General features: G+C 43.2%; 1 protein-coding gene across 1 annotated transcript; it reads right to left on the reverse strand.

The window, feature by feature from the left end:
- Positions 1-8846: 8846 nt before the first annotated feature.
- On the reverse strand, positions 8847-10209 carry LOC140615342 (elongation factor 1-alpha 2-like). Its single transcript, XM_072795237.1, has 4 exons — positions 10014-10209; positions 9507-9733; positions 9094-9323; positions 8847-8961 (listed from the first exon to the last, which is right to left on the reverse strand). Exons 1-4 carry the CDS (start codon positions 10207-10209, stop codon positions 8847-8849), a joined length of 768 nt encoding a protein of 255 aa, XP_072651338.1.
- Between the last annotated feature and the right edge of the window lie 9424 nt (positions 10210-19633).

Consider the following 19633-nt stretch of genomic DNA (forward strand, 5'->3'; position numbering starts at 1 on the left):
GCTAAACCGCTGAGCCACCCGGGCTGCCCCCCAAATAAGCTTTAAATAAGAGGAGAATCACCATACTTCTAGCACCCTAGTGATTTCTGCTTTTATATTCCATTTATTTTATTTTCCATTATTACTTTACATGATACAGTTGCTCACTTGCAGAATTTTTCACAGCTGTAGTCACAGTATTGACATCATTTTTATATCCCAACCCTATTCTTTCACTCTGTGTATTTAGATATTTTGGAGGCTTTTACAAGTCATCATATTGAAGTTTGAATGCTTTTTTAATATTTGAGAGAAGTAGGTGAGTTCAAGGAAGATGGAGTTGTTTCCAAGCCTGGAGAGCTGATGGGGGAGACAATGAGAATCCTTTATCTACTGAGGTTGGCATCAAGGAAGACCGCTTCACCCCAGACATGTCTGGGTGGTAGGCCTGTTAACTAGGAGGGAAATCTTGTGTTAGAGAATGAGAGGCTTGGAAGACCTGGAAGCCAGGGCCAGTTCCCTGCTGGTCTCAAGGATTGGGTGCTTTCCAGAACTTCATACCTTGCTCTTCAGAGGGCAGTCTCTGTCCTATGAGGACTCTCTTGAAGCTGCTTTTGCTGAGAAAGCACAGCACCCTCTTAGTTTTTAGGTTTATTTAGGGTGGCTGAAGGAAGTTATGGAGCTCCAAAACACCCCGAGTCATCCCTTGTTGTGCCTACCAATCACCTGTGTGGCTTTAGGAGCTGCCTGGAAGAACCATCCCTTTGCTGAGAGTGTCAGTAGACCACTAACCCACTTGCTCCTTCTATTAGGGTTATCCAGAAAACAGAGCCAACAGGATATATATATATATATATATATATATATATATATATATATAGAGAGAGAGAGAGAGAGAGAGAGAGAGAGAGATTTATTTTAAGGAACTAGCTCACAGGAGGTTTAGTGGATCCAAAGCCTTATGAGGTAGGGGTAGGATAGGCCAGGGGTCTGGAGTCTCAGGGATGAGTTTCTGTTCAAGTCCAAATGTAGTGTGCTGACACAATTCCTTCTTGCTCTGGGGAGATCTGTCTTTGTTAAGGCCTTCAACTTGTTAGATGAAACCCACCCATATTAGGGAGGACAATTTTACTCAAAGTCCACTTTGAGTTCAATGTTAATCTTATCCATTTAAATGTTAATCTCATCCAAAAACACCTTCAGAAAATAATATTTGGGGGATCCCTGAGTGGCTTAGAGGTTTGGCACCTGCCTTTGGCCCAGAGCATGATCCTAGAGTCCTGGGATTGAGTCCTGCATCGTGCTCCCTGCATGGAACCTGCTTCTCTCTCTGCCTGTGTCTCTGCCTCTCTCTCTCTCTCTCTCTCTGTGTCTATCATGAATAAATAAAATCTTTTAAAAATATAATATTTGGTTGGTAGAGCATGCAACTCTTGATTTTGGGGTTGTGAGTTTGAGCCCAACACTGGTGTAGAGATTACTTAAAAATAAAATCTTTTAAAAAAAAGAAAATACTATTTGACTAAAATAATGTTTGGCCAAATATATTTTTATCTGAATGATAAAAGCAATCTATATGTTTCAAATCAGAAGACAAAGCTAAAATCTTTCTTATCCCCTACATACTTCCCAGATATATAATAATATATAATAATAATCCCAAATATAATAATTTCATGTGTATCATTTCAGGCTTTTTTTCTATAATGAAATGTAAATGTGTGGAATTTATTATATAAATATGGGACCCAGCCAATACACTCTTCTAAAACTCGCCTTTTCCGTTTCCTGGGAGACCCTAGACATCTTCCTGTAAGCAGTACATTCTTTTAGCAGCTGCATAATATTTTGCTGTATGGAAGCACCCTAATTTACTTAGTAGTCCCCTTATTGATGGATATTTTGCAGTTTGGGACTGTCACAAACAACACTGCAGTGCATATTGTTGAACATATCTTAGTAATCTTTTGCCTGGATATTGTGCAATTAAGATATAATCGTGAAAAATTTATATCAAAAGATAGGCCCATTTTAGGTATTGCTGGATATTGCCAAATTAATAGATGCTTAGGAAATGTTCATTGAGTTGATTTGAAAAGACTCAGAATTCTAAAGCAAAGACCAGCAGAGAAGGAAAGGAGAGAAAAAAGGAAGGGAAAAGAAAGAAGAGAGATTAGGGAAGAGGAAAACAATGTTATGAAACCAATTGCATTTGGTTCAGCTGCCCCTGTAGACAATACACTGTATCCGTGAAGTAAGCTCCAAGAAGACAGGGCTGCTTTGTCCTTGATACAACCCAACCGAGTCTGATAAAAAGAAGATGCTTAACAGTACAAAGAAAACCAAGACCCACTGAGTTTAAGTGAAATAAGATATGAAAAGCATATTGCATGTCTTATGCACTCAGTACATAGTAACTCCTTTTATAATAGTAAATACTAAATTATGCTGTCACTAAGTATTGGAATAGGACGTAGACCACAGTTTGCTGCCTGCAGAACAAGTGACCTCCCATTGCCTTGTATGGGGTATCTTTGGCTGAGGACCATCATCTAGAAAAGGTGGGATTCAGCTTCCTCGCTTGGATTGAAATTCACACAAGGTTAAGGTCAAGTACCTGAGGGCAGCATATTTTGGAGTATGCTAGGCAGGGGATCCTAAAAAACTAGAATGTTGCCTCAGGCTCCTTCCCCCCCTCCCCCCACCCCCCCGAAATGGGCCCTGGTTGCTAGCTTTATGTGGCATAGAGGGAAGAACACAAATGTTTTCTTCTGTACAATTTCCTTACAGTGAACACACCAGTTTTCATCATGGTATTAAAAGAAAGTGGCACAAACGCTGTGCAGGTTCCGCCACACACCCTATAGCTGTGGCAATTACACCATTTTGGATAATTGTCTTGTAATTGCTGCTGTGATTTAAAATCTAATGCTATCCTCCAATTGTTCTGATGTCTTTTCATGAATAATGCAATCGTCCCGGGAGCCCTCTGCCAGTTTCTCATTTAGATTGGCTCTGTGTTTGAGTTATGCACCATTGTCTTACACACCATTGTCTCACAAAGCTAATGTGGCAGAGACAATACAGGGAATAATTAGGACTTGGCTAATTATGAGAAATCGGAATGTGAGTAAGGTATGAAGTTTTTCCTCTGAAAATATTTCCAACCCCCAATTGGCCTATAGGTAAACAGGAGGAAGGCAGATTTATCTTGGAGGGTCTTAGTCTACTGCTGTCTCTGAATGCTGGACATGCTTGTTTTGTCTGATATGGCAAGATCTCTCTTTTCAGAAGGAAAACAGATTTTCCCGCAGGGTGACTTCTCTCAGTTGCATTGTGTTGTCATCATCAAATGCAAACAGCTCTGTAAAAATGATCTGGTGCATCTTCCTACAAGGCAAAAATAGCAATTGTTTAAATGAATGGGCAATGACAGCATGGATTTCTGTTTCTGGAATCTAGGCCTTGGTTTAATAGAACCAGAAAAAATGGATTGCGTTCAGACAAATGACAATACAGCCATTTTAGAATTTCAGTTTAGCTTCTACCCACAGAAGAGACCATCTCAGGCTGGTAGAGTCTTGATCATTTATTTCCATGTCAATGACACGATGCCCTCACTACTAGGTCCTCTGAGCACTAATGAAAGTAGCAGAGTACCTTGACCACCTAGCAGCGAATGGCAGTATCAGGTCATGTCTAATCACTGTGGGGTTTTTTGTTTGTTTGTTTTTTGTTTTTTGTTTTGCATTAGGGCCCAATTTAAGTTTCTGAGTTAGCTCAAGGCCTGCTTTTCTCACTTAGAAGAAAGGCATCCAGATGGGCACTCTATGGCTCTTCACTGCCCTCATCACATCAAGGCCTGCCCATCTTGGCATTCCCAATCTGCATGCCTGCCATACTGCCTTTCTGGCTCCTGTCCTTTCTGGGCCTTTGTACATGTTTTTTGTTTTTTGTTTTGTTTTTTTTTGGAGGCTAGTATTTCCAAGGAGTGTTTTGGATTCTCCAAGCTCTGTTGTTACTTCCTTATGTTTTTCCATAGCCTCCTGAGGTTAGCCATATCATAGATTTCTCCTGCTTGACTACGAGATCTGGGCAGGCAGGACTAACTGTTCCATCCAGTTCAACCATGTTTGTTGTCAGTGAATATCTGGTAAAAGACAAGATGAACGAATAAATAAGTGACTCCCTATCCTCCCAGCCTTAGTAGGTGAGGTAAGCAGGATATCCACAGTGACTCTGCAGGATCCAGGGCTACCAGCTACAGCCCACGGTGCTGAGTGACTGGGCCCAGTAAGCTCCCTGTGTCAACCTTCATGTACTCACAGACCACTTATGGAATGGGTGGGCTGTGAGCCTAAATAAAATCTTTAAAAGAAAGAGAGAAAGAAAGAAAGGGAGAAAGAAAGAAAAAAGAAAGGTTGCTGCCAGCAATGCAAGTCAGGATTTCTACGGAAGTGAGTGGTGACACTGCATCATGCAGCAAGACCTCCCAGAAAAGTGGGCCCAAGGGCTTCACAATGTGTTCCGATGGATTTATGGTCTGTAGGATAGTTTTATTCTACATTCTAGAGGTGGTTACTTCATGTCTGAAAGAGAACTCTGAAGCCCCCACAGGGGTGGAGGTGGTGTGGGTAGGGAGTGGGACGGCTATTACCAGGAACCTCCAGCAAGCCTCAACCTTATTTATCTCCAGTGAGCACTAGAGAGTTTGTTGTTTGTCCTAAGGGATTTTAGTAAAGACTTTTTTAAGATTTTATTTATTCATGAGAGACACACAGAGAGAGGAAGAGACATAGGCAGGGGGAGAAGCAGGCTCCCTGTGGGAAGCCCTATGCCGGACTTGATCCCCGAACCCCAGGATGATGCCCTGAGCTGAAGGCAGACTCTCAACCACTGAGCCATTCGAGTGCCCCTAGTACAGATTTTTCAGTGAAATGAGTCGAGTTGATGTATATAATGCATGAACTATTACCTAGGCATGTTCCTGGTTGAACAGGTGAGCCGAGAAGCATTTACCCTTTGAAGGGTAGACATTCGTCCATTCACTATTCAACAAATATTTATTGAGTACCTACTAGGGACCCAGATACTGCAAGTTACAACTCCAGTTCCCTGGTCACTTTAAGCAAAGCTATGGTTGTGATTTATAGAATTCTGAGGACAAAAAGGAGTGACCATTTTGCAAGGTTGCAGGAGCAGGTGGGGGATGATAGGCAGGCGATCTGCATTCTATCTCCACCACAGCTTCTGAACATGCCTGCCTCCCCAAGTCAGGCAGGGTGGCCTTTGATGATACTGACAGGCTTGAGATGCTCCAAAGCTTGGTCCAGATCCCAAGTCAGGCTGATTTGTGCTGACAATAGCTGGAACTTGACAGCTTTCTCAGCCTTGCAGACAGGTGAGTTTCTTGATGCCTGATGTGGTGACAGCTCTGATATGCCATCCTGCTATTATTTCTAGGTTTGTGCTAGGTCTGGGGTTGCACTTGAGAGGAAGTCAGCTTGACAGGCATGGACCGGTAATGTTACTTATCAGTGAGAAGAAGCCATTGCACTCCTAGTCTAAATTTTTGACATCGAAGTATCAGGAAAGGTCAGGAAGTGATATTCCCAATGTGGCTTCAGAAAGGACTCCTCAGGAAGAGGTACAAAGTTTACTGTTTGCAGATGACATGATACTGTATATAGAAAACCCTCAAGACTCCACTAAAAAACTACTAGGACTGATCAATAAATTCAGTAAGGTCACAGGATATAAAAGCAGTACATAGAAACCCACTGCATTTCTATACACTAATAATGAAGCAGCAGAAAGAGAAATCAACAAGAATTCCATTTATAATTACAACAAAAATAATAAAATACCTTGGAATAAGCTTAACCAAGGAGGTGAAAGACCTGTACTCTGAAAACTATAAAACATTAAAGAAATTGAAAATGATACAAATGGAAAGGTATTCCATGCTCATGGATTAGAAGAATGAATACAGTTGAAATGTCCATACTACCCAGAGCAGTCTACAGATTTAATGCAACCCCTATCAAAATACCAACAACATTTTTCACAGAACTGGAACAAAGAATCCTAAAATTTATATGGAACAAAAGACTCTGAATAGCCAAAGCAACCTTGGAAAAGAACAACACAGGAGGTATCACAATCCCGATTTCAAGATACACTACAAAAAACAGTATGGTTCTGACACAAAAATAGACACATAGGTCAACAGAACAGAATAGAAAACTCAGAAATAAACCCATGCTTATATGCTCATTAATCTTCCACAACGGAAACAAGAATATGCAATAGGAAAAAGTCTCCTCAACAAATAGTGTTTGGAAAACTGGACAGCAACATGCAAAAGAATGAAACTGAATCACTTTCTTATACCACACATGAAAATGAACTCAAAATGGGTTAAAAACCTAAATGTGACACCTAAAACCATAGAAAGGACATAAGTAGTAACTTCTCTGACTTTGACCATAGCAAAATTTTTTTTTAGGTATGTCTCCTGCGACAAGGGAAACAAAAGCAAAAATAAACTATTGGGACTGTAGCAAAAGAAAAAAAGAAGCTTCTGCACAGCAAAGGAAACAATCAACAAAACTAAAAGACAACCTATGGAATGGGAGAAGATATCTGCAAATGACTTGTCTGATAAAGGGTTAGTATCCAAAATATACAAAGAGCTTATACAACTCAACACCAAAAAACAAATAATGCAATTAAAAAATGGGCAAAAACAAAAAAACAAAAATAAAAATAAATAAAAAAATAAAAATAAAAAATGGGAAAAACGCCTGAACAGATATTTCTTCAAAGACAACCAGATGGTCAACAGACACATGAAAAGATGCTCAACATCACTCATCCTCAGGAAAATGCAAATCAAAACCACAATGAGATATCACCTCACACCTATCAGAATGGCTAAAATCAAAAACACAAGAAACATCAAGTGTTTGTGAGGATGGGAGAAGCAGGAACCTTCATGCACTATTGATGGGAATGCAAACCGGTGCAATCACTGTGGAAAACAGTACGGACATTTCTCAAAAAATTAATAGAATTACCATATGATCCAGTAATTCCAGTACTAGTTTTCTACCCAAAGAATATGAAAACACTAATTCAAAAAGATACACGCACTCCTGTTTCTTGCAGCATTATTTACAACAGCCAAACTATGAAAGCAGCCCAAATGTCCATCAATTGGTGAAGAAATAAAGAAGATGTGATATATATACATACACACATATACACAGTGGGAGTTTTCAGCCATAAAAAAGAATGAAATCTTGCCATTAGCAATAACATGGTTGTATCTAGAGTTTAATGCTAAGTGAAGTAAGTCTAGTAGAAAAGGTAAACACCATATGATTTCACTCCATATATAGAATTTAAGAAACAAAACAAACCAAGAAGAAAGACAAACCAAGAAACAGACTCTATAGAGAACAAACCAATGGCTCCCAGAGGGAAGGTGGGGCAGGGGGATAGGTGAAGGAGATTGATGGCACATTTATCGTGGTGACCACTGAGTAATGTACGTAAGTGTTGAATCATAATATTGTACACCTGAAGTAGAACACTGTATGTTAACTATACTGGAATTAAAATTTTTAAAAAGACTCCATAGTCCTCCCAGGCCCAGACACATTCTATGACTAATAGTTTTTCTAATAGAGAATTGATTTCAGTCATGCAGTTGATTATTTCCCTTCAGCAGACAGGGTCCATACACTTGTCCTAGCAACTCCCAGTAGATGCTTATGGGCAAAGGATTCAGGTTCCCTGTTTCAAGGACTCCCCTGATTACTTAAGGGGAGTAAAACCCAGGCCTAAAACCCAGGTATCAGCTTTGACTTCTTGATATACCTCATATATGATCTTTAGAAATGCATCAGTTAAGATTCTTGGAACTTCAAAATATTCACAACTTCTGACCACTCAACTCCATGATTACACCCCTGTTCCAAGTTACCCCCTTGCCTGGATTGTGGGATAGCCTCTACTGCATTATATTTTTCATGGTCTTCTTCCTACCTCTACCATTCTCTTGGCTCACTTAATATTCATCACTTGATATTTGCCTCTACCTCTTGAGAAGGTTAAGTCCATAGGGTGAGAAGAGCATCTGGCACATGGCAAGTGCCAAGTACTTGATAAATGGACAAAACACACCACCAGCAAACCTTGGGGGACCTGCCTCCTAGTGTATGTAGAATGAGCATAGAATTTAGCTGAAGGTCCATAAGCTGTTATCCTGTTTCACATAAAAGTTGAGGAGCAAAGGCAATAGTTGTTTGTTCATTCCTCGTTCTCCAGGAGTATTATTAATCTGCCCTAGACTACCATGTTGGGCAACAGCTTGAGCCCAGGCTTGCAAGTAAGCTGCTGAATTCCCACTTCACTCTTGGCTGAGAGATCTTGATATTGACTGTTCTCTCTTAGAGTCTTGATGATAACGCACCTAGCACCCGGAACTACACATATAGTTGTGTTGGACTAACCCACTGGCCCTACTAGAATCCTGTCCTATGCCATTGTGAGTATATTTTTCACATCCCAGAACAATTCAGCATCTAACAGGGAGGACAGTCTGGAAGAGACCAACTTTGAGGGAAATGGGATAGAGCTCTGACTGAAAATGAGCTAGAGGACCCTGAATCATTCACAACCTGGGGCGTAAACCCTTGGAAGCCAAAGGGCTTTAAATTATGGTTCATTAGCGTACCTAGAGGTTCCCTGTTTACCTCTTTGGAAAAAATAAGTAACCGAGGCAGCTACATTCATTTTATTAATCTTGTAAGTACATAGAATTTTATTTTTATAGTGGAAGATTGAAGAAACTGCATTCTTCACTTCTTGTCTGCCTTTACTGCTGACTTGGTGACCTTGCCAGCCATAGACGACTTCTTCTCCACCACCTTAATAACTCTTATGGCCATTGTTTGTCTCATTGTTACCGTTTGCCTGCATGGCAAAGTGGCCTAGACAAGGGAAGAATAAAGTTTCTGGGAAGTGGTACAGAAGAAAATGCTCCTTAGCCTGTGCCTCACCCAGGAGATAGGGCTTTCTTCCCGCGAGTCAGTAGCAATCCTTGGCTCACCTAGAGGTAGGTACTCCGAGAAGGTCTCTAGACACATGACTTTGTTGGGGACCATCTGCACAATGGCTGCATCGCCAGACTTCAGGGCGTTGGAGTTGTGCTCTAGCTTCTTGCCTGAGTGCTGGTCAATCTTTTCCCTCAGTTCAGCAAATTTGCAGGGGATGTGAGCTGTATGGCAGTCCAGCACTGGAGTATAGCCAGCGTGGATCTGCCCAGGATGATTATCCTACCAGGATAATCACCTGGTAGGAGAGCAGGACAGAATTGTATAAAACATGGCCCATGTGATCTAGAATTACATCTTCATGAACTTGGGGCCTTAGAAGTCAGGGCTAATTCCTAAGAAGTATTCCCACCAAGGCAGTGCTCTTAAGGTTCCTGGCTTCCTGTGCACTTACCTGTGCTAGACAGCTGGGGGGCAGGGGTCATTCTTGCTGTCTCCAATGACACATCCATGGCGAATGTCCTTTACGGGCGCATTCTTCACATTGAAGCCCACGATGTCACTGCGCAGGGCCTCCTGATGAATCTCCACAGACTTGACCTCTGTAGTGAGGTTTGTGGGGGCAAAAGTGACCACAATCCTGGGCTTCAGGAAACCCGTCTCCACATGGCCAACAGGCACTGTGTCAATGCCTGTCAAAGGGAAGATGGTCCAGAGTTGTCCCACAGACCTCTCTACCTCCCCTTGGGAACTGACTTCTCAGGAGGTGCCTGGGCTCCACATCAAGGACAAAGAGCCAGCTGCAGAAAAGGTTAAAGCACTGAATGGATTAAATCTACCTATTGCATAAGCTGGAAATGCTGCCTAGCTCAGAAGCTGTGGATTCAAGTCAGGACTTGAACAAGATGTCATTCCTAACTTCCTAATTCCGGGGTGAACGGTCCCCCCTCCACCCCCAACCACCCCTGTCACCTCCAATCTTGTACACATCCTGCACAGGGAGCCTCAAGGGCTTGTTGGCTGGGCCAGTGGGCGGGAGGATGGCGTCCAGAGCTTCCAGCCGAGTCACCCTGGTGGTGGTTCCCTCCTTCCACTCCGCCTTCCAGCCCTTGAACCAGGGCATCTGCAAGGAGAAGCGGTGCGCAGGTGAGTCTGGGGCCTGGCTCATGGCAAACCCCCTCCGGGACCCACAGCACCCGCCCCCTCTTCCCCCAGGACCCTTTCACCCTTCAGTGCCTAGCCCAGAGTCCAGGACATGGCAGGCCTAAACTGACAAGCACTGCCCTGCCTGGGTTCACACGCCGGGGCTAGTCCCAGGGCCCTGTGGGTACTTCCAGGCTCATCCTAGCTCACCCTTCCTCCTGCATGGGCCTTCCTCAGAATACCAGGGTCAGCCAATCTCCACTCTCTGGCTCCCCTCCCTCTGGCTCACTTCTATTACCAGAGACCCTGACCCTCTTGTTTGCAGCTAGTCTGTTATAAGGCCTCACCTAAAAGAAAGAGAAGCAAACTTGATCCAAGGACCCACAAGACCCACAGCAGCTATGAAGACAGCCAGCTTTTGTTCTTGGCTTTTATAAAGCTGGCCCTGGACCCTCCTTCTGGTTCCCACCAAATCCAAAACCAGAGCCAACTGGTTACAAAATGCCATTCCCTAACCTCCAGTCCAATCTGGGAGACTTCTGTCTTGATTGTTTGGATGTTTGGATGAAGAGTGAGTGGGTGAGCCTCACTAATGCTTTTCTAAGTAGACTCACTGGGTGTGTGGAGTGGGAGGAGGAAAGGACTGAAAATGAGAAAAAAGAAGATAGAGAATATGTGTGCATAGTACCAGACTCTGTGCACGTGCTCCCTCAAGACTGAGGTGCAGAATGCTTATGGTCATTCATTCATTCACTCATTCATGTAGCATTTATTGAGGAGTACAGCATCCAACACTGCAGGAGGACGATGACCCCCCAAATTCGGAAGCAGTCATGGCCTCTCTTCTGAGCAGCTCTCAGGCCCCTGGACAGTTGGCAGTCCCTTCTGGGTCTTCTCCAAGTCAGCAGTCCAGAATCGCTCAAAGAGAGTTGAGAGTGACTGATTGAGTTGAGACTGGCTGTGGCTGCCTGGAGCCTTCTCTGAGGCCAAGTATGTCTTCATCCTTCCCCTGGGAAGTCCTTGGCAGAGCTCAGTAACACGCAGGAGATGCTCATTCCTTTCCCCAACTCCTGCTTGGGCCCAGGAGGACAGGAGGCCTACAGGGAGTCTGGAGGCCACTGAGGCCCCCCTCCCTGAGTACCACCCACTTCTCATATTTTAAGTCACCATTTTCTAACTTTGCCCCTAAAGAACCAAGAAACTAGAATGTCAGAGAAGTGAGGTCCTTAGGAAACATCAAATTCTTCCCTTTACCCATTTTTGCAGAAGAATCTAAGGTCTAAGGTGACAAAAACCCTTCTCCAAAAATTCAACAACTTCTTGTTCTCCACTATCAGTATATTTTCCTCACCCACTCACATTCTAAAGCAAAGAGGCAGAGCTATAGGGTCCATTTATCCATTCCACTAACATCTAGGAGTCACCACTGCTTGGCTTTGCCCTGGGAGCTATAGATGCAAATATAAATGATACCTCCCGTCTTTGAGAGTTTGAGAGGTTCACACTCTGGTAAGGGACACAGACCACAAGAAGTTATTTCAATGTAAGGATACAGGTCAAGGAGCGCCATTAGTGGGGCTGGTTTAGGAGAGTCCCAGGCATGTGGTGAGGTGGGAATTGCTTCGTAGAAGAGAGACTTTATCGAGTTTTACACAGTGAGCAGGTCGGGCCCCATGGGGGTGGGGGGTCGTGGGGAGGATGACTTGCCAGGCAGAGGGATCAGCTGAGCACATCCTATACTCCATGTGCCCAGAGGGCAGGGAATGGATTGAAGGAAATGGTAGCTAGAGATGAAGGGGGAAGATCATTATGCATTAACTCCTCAGCATTTAATTTTCCTAAACTGTAAATCTAATTATGTAATCCCCCTGCTTAAATCTCTTGATTACTCTTTATTGCCCTCAGGGGGAAACTTACCCGTTCATTACATGGCGAGCAGCTCCAGAGACTGAGACTGGAGGCAGGGGGCCCCTTAGGAGGCTAATAGAGGAGTCCTAGAGGGAGGTGGTGGGGCCCCAGCCACCCTGAGCAATTGATGTGCATTTGATGCAAATGAAAAGCAGATCCTAAGAGAAGGAGGGAGATCAGAAGTGCTCGGAGCATTTGCCGTCAGGATGGAGAACACAGCTTGGTCAACATCTTCGCCCTCATCCCAAAGGCAAGTTCAAGCCCTTGAGGCAGCTCCTGAAGGACTGTGCCGTGAGATTTAGGGTGTTGGAATCTAGAGCCCTCCCCAGCCCTGCAGGCTGTCCACCAGGTGCAACTGAACTGATCACTCCGTGTGTTGGATGTGAAATTTCCCAGTTTTCACATGAAACCGTAATGACGTTTCATTTCAGCCTCTTCGAAGCAGCACAGAGGCAAATTCAAGATTTAAGGTAGTTTCACATCAGAGTCGGGCCTGTGTCTTCTAAATCCTGCTTCCCCTACTTGTACAAGCTATGTGAACTAGCCTTTCTGAGCCTCAGTTCCCTCATCTGTAAAGTAGGGAACATACTACCTCTTGCTTATCCTGAGGATTACATGAGATCATCCTGCACATTGCGTGGCCCATCACAAGTGATAAATAGCTGGTACCTACTAGTGTCCCGTCTTCCTCCTTGTCTCACGTGGCCAGACTTCTCTTACTAAGAGGTGAAGAATTCCTCTATAGACAAAATGATTTGCCCAAGGTCACTGAATATATTAATGAAGAAAGAGGGTGATACCTCTCAGTCTCTGGATTTCCAAGCTTCTGAGCCAGACTGTCTCCTCATTAAGAATTATTGTTACGCTTCTTCCATTTGAGCCATTTACGTAGGCTCTCTGTGGTCTTTGGCTGACTCAGAACTGGAGGAATAATCAGAATTAAGAGGTTTTCTGACATTGAAATAAGTTGAAGGGTAAGTGTTCCTGATAGAATGACTTTTCCTGCCTAGTGTAATTGGCCGTTGCTAGGGAAATATCCTCATTATTTACAAATTTGAAGGGACCTGGCAATTCATTATCAGTTTATTGGAAATAGTATTTACAATTCATAAACACAGAGTCATCAGAGTTTCTGGAATGGGACAGTTCCGAATTAGAAATGAATCTATAGTGACTATAATGCAGGCTTCAGACAAGATGAAATAAAATCATTTAGACTGACAAGCACAATGAATGCATCGAGGAACCACTGAGATAAATGAAGTTATACGGTCAGAATGTGCTTGCCAAGCAACTGCGTAAACACAAAGAGAGGGGACTTTGAGGAACCCCATGCTGGGCGGGTTAATTTTTTTTTAAGATTTTATTTATTTATTCATGAGAGACACAGAGAGATTCAGAGACACAGGCAGAGGAAGAAGCAGGTTCCCTACAGGAAGCCTGATGGGGAACTCGATCCCAGGACTCCAGGATCACGACCTGAGCTAAAGGCAGAAGCTCAAACCCAGGCATCCTCGGTGTTGTGCCCAAGATCGCGAATCCGAGAAACCACCAAGGAGCCGACCCCGATGCATACACACGAGGGTTTATTTACAAGCTCGAGCTTGGGTCCAAGTGTACCCGACACAGCGGAGCAGGGACTTGGACCCCGAGGCTAAGAGACATAGCAGTCTTATAGGGCCCGTGGCCAATGAGATTGTAACACACACAGAAAGTTGCACAGTCATGTGGGTCCACACGCAGGTGGCCAATTGAATTTACAATTTTTCCCTATAGTGACCATTTGAACTGGCCTGTCACTCTGGTCAGAATCGGCGCGCAGTTTTGGCGGGCACAAGGCGGGGTTACATTGTTATGAGCCGATTTCCCGATTTCCCATAAGGATGTGCTCAGCAGCTTGACTAGGGTGAGGAGCGCCTTAAGCAATAAGCAGGTCATGTGGGGGTCACACAGGAGGTGGCGGGTGCAGCACAAAACGGAGTTAGTCCTGCTCTGCTTGTCCAGGGGTAGGGGATTTTTGTTAAATTTTTCTGGGTGCCACACCCGGAAGGGTTAGGTTAGATTATGGAGGTCTTCCATGAGGGGTTAGGTTGAGGCAGAAATGTGGAAGACTCCTTTCTGATTCCTTCTACAGACCAAGCTCCTTGTAGCCTCATTACAAAATGGAATTTTTTCAACTACACAATTGTTTGTACTTAATTCAGTCCCATTTTAAGTGTGTGAACTAGTAAGTAAAGCCAACTGGTTCCCAGGGTCTGGTCACCTGAATAAAGAGATACCTAGTTTGCAAATCTGCAGACACAGGAAATCAAATCCTAAGTAGGAAGGAGTTATTTCTTTGCAATGAATATTTTTAAAACATCTTTTATGTGGCAGGCTTGAGATAGGAGATAGACTTTGATTGCTCTCCCCGAGTCAACAGCCCAAGGGGAAAGATAAGGACAGGCTCAGGCCCCACTGCACCCAGGAGCGGAGATCCAAGCCCTGGAGGAAACAAAGCACTTAATGTTGTAGTGACTCTAATTTCATGATCTTTCTGCCCAGATCATTCTTGCTCAGGTCCAGAACAGAAACAAAGGAAGAGGGTCCTTTCCTTTAGGTTCCAGAGCTTGACAACTTTAGGGGAGAATGGCAGTGTGGGAAGTTCTGGCCAAGCCCCACTAAAGTGGAAAGCTTTTCCTGTGAACTATCCAAGCATCATTCATTAAATAAAAATTTATTGAGCACTTTATGTTATTGAACCTTCAACCCCAGGGCTGTGGATGAGTTGTTTTTTTTTTTTTTTTTTTTTTTTTTATGATGGTCACAGAGAGATAGAGAGGCAGAGACACAGGCAGAGGGAGAAGCAGGCTCCATGCACCAGGAGCCCGACGTGGGATTCGATCCCGGGTCTCCAGTATCGTGTCGGCTCCCGGTGCATGGAGCCTGCTTCTCCCTCTGCCTGTGTCTCTGCCTCTCTCTCTCTCTCTGTGTGACTATCATAAATAAATAAAAAAAATTTAAAAAAAAAGATTTTAAATGTATATGTATTTTAGCATGCTACCTCCCCAGCAGGTGTTGAAGCTTCCAGGGCAAGGGACTACAAGCTTGCTCACATAGGTTTGGCACTCAGTAGGTGTTCGCTTTACCTGATTCCTAAATTTATTTATGATAGTCACAGAGAGAGAGAGAGAGAAAGGCAGAGACACAGGCAGAGGGAGAAGCAGGCTCCATGCACCGGGAACCCGATGTGGGATTCGATCCCGGGTCTCCAGGATCGCGCCCTGGGCCAAAGGCAGGTGCCAAACCGCTGGGCCACCCAGGGATCCCTATGGATGAGTATTTTTGCCTAACCTTCCTTTTATAGATGGTTCAAAGAAGTGAAACAAATTGGTCCAAATCACAAAACTAGTACGTAGGTGGGAGTGTGGGGGCAGGGGGAGATGAAATTTTAACCAACCTGTGTTCCTTTTCAGAAACACCATTCTTACCCTAGCCAGGACATGCTGCCTCTTTGGAAGTCCTCTAGGCATTATTCTAGTATAACATCTTTGTCTTAGGTGTGGAAACTGAGGCTCCAGGCAAGGGTGATTCAATCTCATTTGAGACTATAAACATTTGTGTGCCAGGCACTGTGCAAGGAGGATCCAGCCTTCTAGGAAATCCCAGGCCAGCTAAGGTGATGCACTCCTACCTACACTCCATAGGCTTTTGCAATACAGAGGTCTGTCCACAGGAAGGAGGAACACAAGCCCTCAGGAGACCCGGCCGATTCACTTCGCCATTAAGCAGGTGCCTCTACTGAGCAAGCATCCATCCAACAAAGGAAGCCCCTGGTAATGTTTACATGATTACTTTCCTCTTCTAGTTAGTGTTCTAGAGGTAACATCTCTTTCTGCCAGGACTGCAATTAATCTTAAGGCTCCTGATTTCTATTCACTTTGGATCCTAGGCCAGATAAGAGTATAAATCCAAAAGTGAGTGGATTTTGAACTTCAGCTCACAGGCATGGCAGGGCCCAGGATGGTGGCTAAAATTGTCAAGGCTGCCCCGCTCCTAGCCCCAGGGTCTGCTCAGAGACACATCTTTTAGGGGAAGTACTGGGGCAAAGGAGAGGCTCCTTTCCTGTGCTTGAATGGGATAGAAAAGGAAGTAGGATGAGGTGAGGGTGGTAGTAGGTGGTGGTAAGAGGAGGATGCTAAGAACACAGATAAATTAAATGTCCCAGGGGTTTTCTTTTTGAAAATAGCTAGTGTCTGAGAAGTCAGTAGAGGGAAGTCAGCATAGGATTGCCCATTCATTCATTCATTCATTCATTCAACAATGTTTTCCTCATGAAACATATGATATAGGGAATATCAGTTTGTAGATATCCCATATTTTTGAGTACCCTTTGCTAATTTGATTCTAGAAATTTCAGTTCAGTTCCTGCCTTTCATGTGTCACTGTGTGACTTTCCATAAGCCTCTGATACTCTGAATCCCAGGCTCTTCATCTGTAGAACCAGACTGATAACGATTCCTGCCCTGTTCCTCTACCAGTCCTTATGAGAATCAGGTAAGGGGTTGGAAGTGAACCCACTGGCTCCATGAGGGAGCCAAAGAACAACTATACTTAAAGTGAGTAGAGACGGAGAGTATTGAACCTAGCTGCTGCACTGGAAAAAAATTGACATTACACCCAGAGCACTGGAGGAGAAAGGTGATTATGTAAATATGACCAGGAACTTCCTTTATTTGATAGATGCTCAGGGATCATGACAGGCTTATTCAATGCTGTTTCCAAGATATCATTCACAGTGATTTGCACAAAGTACATTAGTGAAGGATCAATGCAGTGCTCAGAATGTCTATTCAGTGTCCACACATTTGTTAATATTTAAAGCACCTATATATTTGAACTCATGCTAACAGCCCATGAACACATGCAATTTTTTAAAAAGATTATTTATTTATTTGAAAGAGAGAGAGTGAGCATGAGCAAGAGAGTGGGGACAGAGAGAGAGGCAGAAGCAGACTCTCTGCTGAGCACAGAGCCCAATGAGGGGCTAGATCTTAGGACCCTGAGATCACAACCTGAGTGAAAGCCAGACAGACACTTAACCAACTGAGCCACCCAGGTGCCCCACACACACATGTTTTATGAATACTTTGGCTTGCTTTTGAAATAACTTTATTCGGTCTATTGAGAGATAGTAAGATACAGAAAAAAAAATTACAGTAAAACAAGCTTCTCCTTCCTCTGGGATGCTTCTAAGACAAATATACTCCTCACTCCCACCTGTCCCCCACACATATCTATCCTAATCCAGATGTCAATGCTCCAGGGTTGACAGTATATCGGATGAACAATTAAAATATCATCCTGAGAAATGTCAGATTCCACTGTGTAGTGTTGATAATTTAACTGTTATTTAGCATTTATGGATAACACACATACTTGCAAATTGTTTTACAATCAGTTTATGATTGCTCTGTGAGAGATAATTAAAGCAAAACAACTTTAAATGAAGCTACTCAAAGAGACAACATTGTTGTGCCAATAATGTGCTATACAAATGCAAATTATCAGGATTTGTATTATAGTGAAAATTGCTTATATCATTTTTCGTGGGACTAGCATGTAAGTACTATAATAGTCCCCTGACTTATAGATCACTTTTCTCCGTAAAAGATAAGCATACCTAGTCATGTATTGCTTAACAGATCTTCCCAACTCCCAGGGATGAGTAAATCCATTCATTAACTGATCCCTTCAATCAGATCCTGTAACAATGCCCAGCCCATGATAGGTCCTCAGTGTTTAATAATGAAATGAAATGAATGAGGTCGCATTTTAACAAGGCCCATAAACATTTGTAGCCTTCATGCAGAGAATGAGGGTAGGAAGAGGGATGGTCATGAAGTAAGAAAGGTCAAGGTCACAACATTTGGTGAAGCCCTGAAGACGTCAGAAGACTTGGCAAAGGCTAAGGTTAGGGAGGAGAGTTGAGGCTACCATTCGCGCATAGCGAAAAATCTATTTTTCTAATCCTCAGAAAGTGAAACTGGAAGAGAAGAAAGGATGAGAAAATTGACTAGTAATTGGTGAGGTTAATGTTCTGGAGAAGTAACCCCAACTGAGCAATAATCTGTACATTTTAAGTGCGTGAGAAGCCAATAAAAATGTAATCTTGGGAAAATCGTGTCTTCATTAGTGTGAGTAAAGCAGCAGCCTCGTCAGTGGTGTGAGGAGAGCAGTCCACTCCTTAGATTTTTACAGGAATCCAGTTTTATTGAAAGAAAACTCATCTTGAAGTTCACTACATACATTTGATAGGGGAATCCTTTTTTATTTTTTTATTTATTTAATATTTTTTGGAATCCTTTTTTAGAAACACACTATTAACCACTTCTGAAACTCATGTGCTGAGGAATATGCTTTGGAAAATACTGGTTTACAGCATAAAAAAAAAGCAGGAGGGAAGAGTGCTCCCATGTAGGTCATATTTCTCCTCCTCCTCCTCCTCCTTCTTCTTTTTCTTCTTCTTCTCCTTCTTCTTCTTCTTCTTCTTCTTCTTCTTCTTCTTCTTCTTCTTCTTCTTCTTCTTCTTCTTCTTCAAGATTTTATTTATTTATTTTGAGTGAGAGAGAGCATGAGTGTGGGGTGAGGGGCAGAGGGAGAACAGACTCCCCACTGAGCAGGGAACCAGATGTGGAGCTCCATCCCAGGACTCCAGGATCATGACCTGAGCTGAAGACAGATACTTAACCAACTAAGCCACACAGGCATCCCACTCACATTTCTCATAAATAAACAAATTATACTTCTATTTATCTTTGGCACTTAATCACAAGAGATGGCCCCAAACCTTGAATCCCCAGATTTCTGAATACCATCTTGTCTATTATCTCTTCTATAGAATGTAGTAAGAATATAACTGGAATATTCAAATGGCCCCTTTAGCCTTTAATGATTCTGTCAACAGGAGAATAGTTTTGTTTTGTTTTGTTTTGTTTTGTTTTGTTTTGTTTTTATAAAGCTATGGCTGTCAGTTTTTCACCCCATTAAAACACAAAACAGTGCCCGGTTGGACCACTGAGACTCATGTGGGCTCTGGCTGGGCAGACCTATGAGTCCTACACATCACCTAGCCTCCTTGGGTCTGGACTGGGAAGATAAAAGACTTAATTAATTCCCACAGATTGTGATGATGATTGAACAAAGCAAGAGCCTAACTGTAAACTGCAATGATCATCACTATAGTTGCTACCCCAAAGACTTAGCTACCTATAAAATAGCAAGAGTTACTAAGAATATGTGTTGACTTTCTGACACAGTTTTGAGTACTTTCCATGTATTGCTTCATTCCTCCTCACTATAGCCTATGAGTTGGGTGCTTTTTTTTTTTAAGGCTCTTATTTATTTATTCATGAGAGACACAGAAAGATGCAGAGACATAGATAGAGGGAGAAGCAGGCTCCCTGTGGAAAGCCTGGTGTGGGACTCAATCCCAGGACCTCAGGATCGTGATCAGAGCCAAAGGCAGATACTCAACCACTGAGCCACCCAGGTGTCTCTGG

Source organism: Canis lupus, chromosome 23 (assembly GCF_048164855.1).
Source record: "Canis lupus baileyi chromosome 23, mCanLup2.hap1, whole genome shotgun sequence".
NCBI classification, from domain to species: domain Eukaryota; kingdom Metazoa; phylum Chordata; class Mammalia; order Carnivora; family Canidae; genus Canis; species Canis lupus.

Excerpts from the sequence above, each read along its gene's own strand:
- LOC140615342 (XM_072795237.1), bottom strand. The coding sequence starts at position 10,209 with ATGAGCCAGGCCCCAGACTCACCTGCGCACCGCTTCTCCTTGCAGATG. Across the intron at positions 9,734-10,013 it reads GGATGTGTACAAGATTGGAG|GCATTGACACAGTGCCTGTT; the intron begins GTGACAGGGGTG and ends TCCCTTTGACAG. Across the intron at positions 9,324-9,506 it reads ATGACCCCTGCCCCCCAGCT|GATAATCATCCTGGGCAGAT; the intron begins GTCTAGCACAGG and ends TTATCCTGGTAG.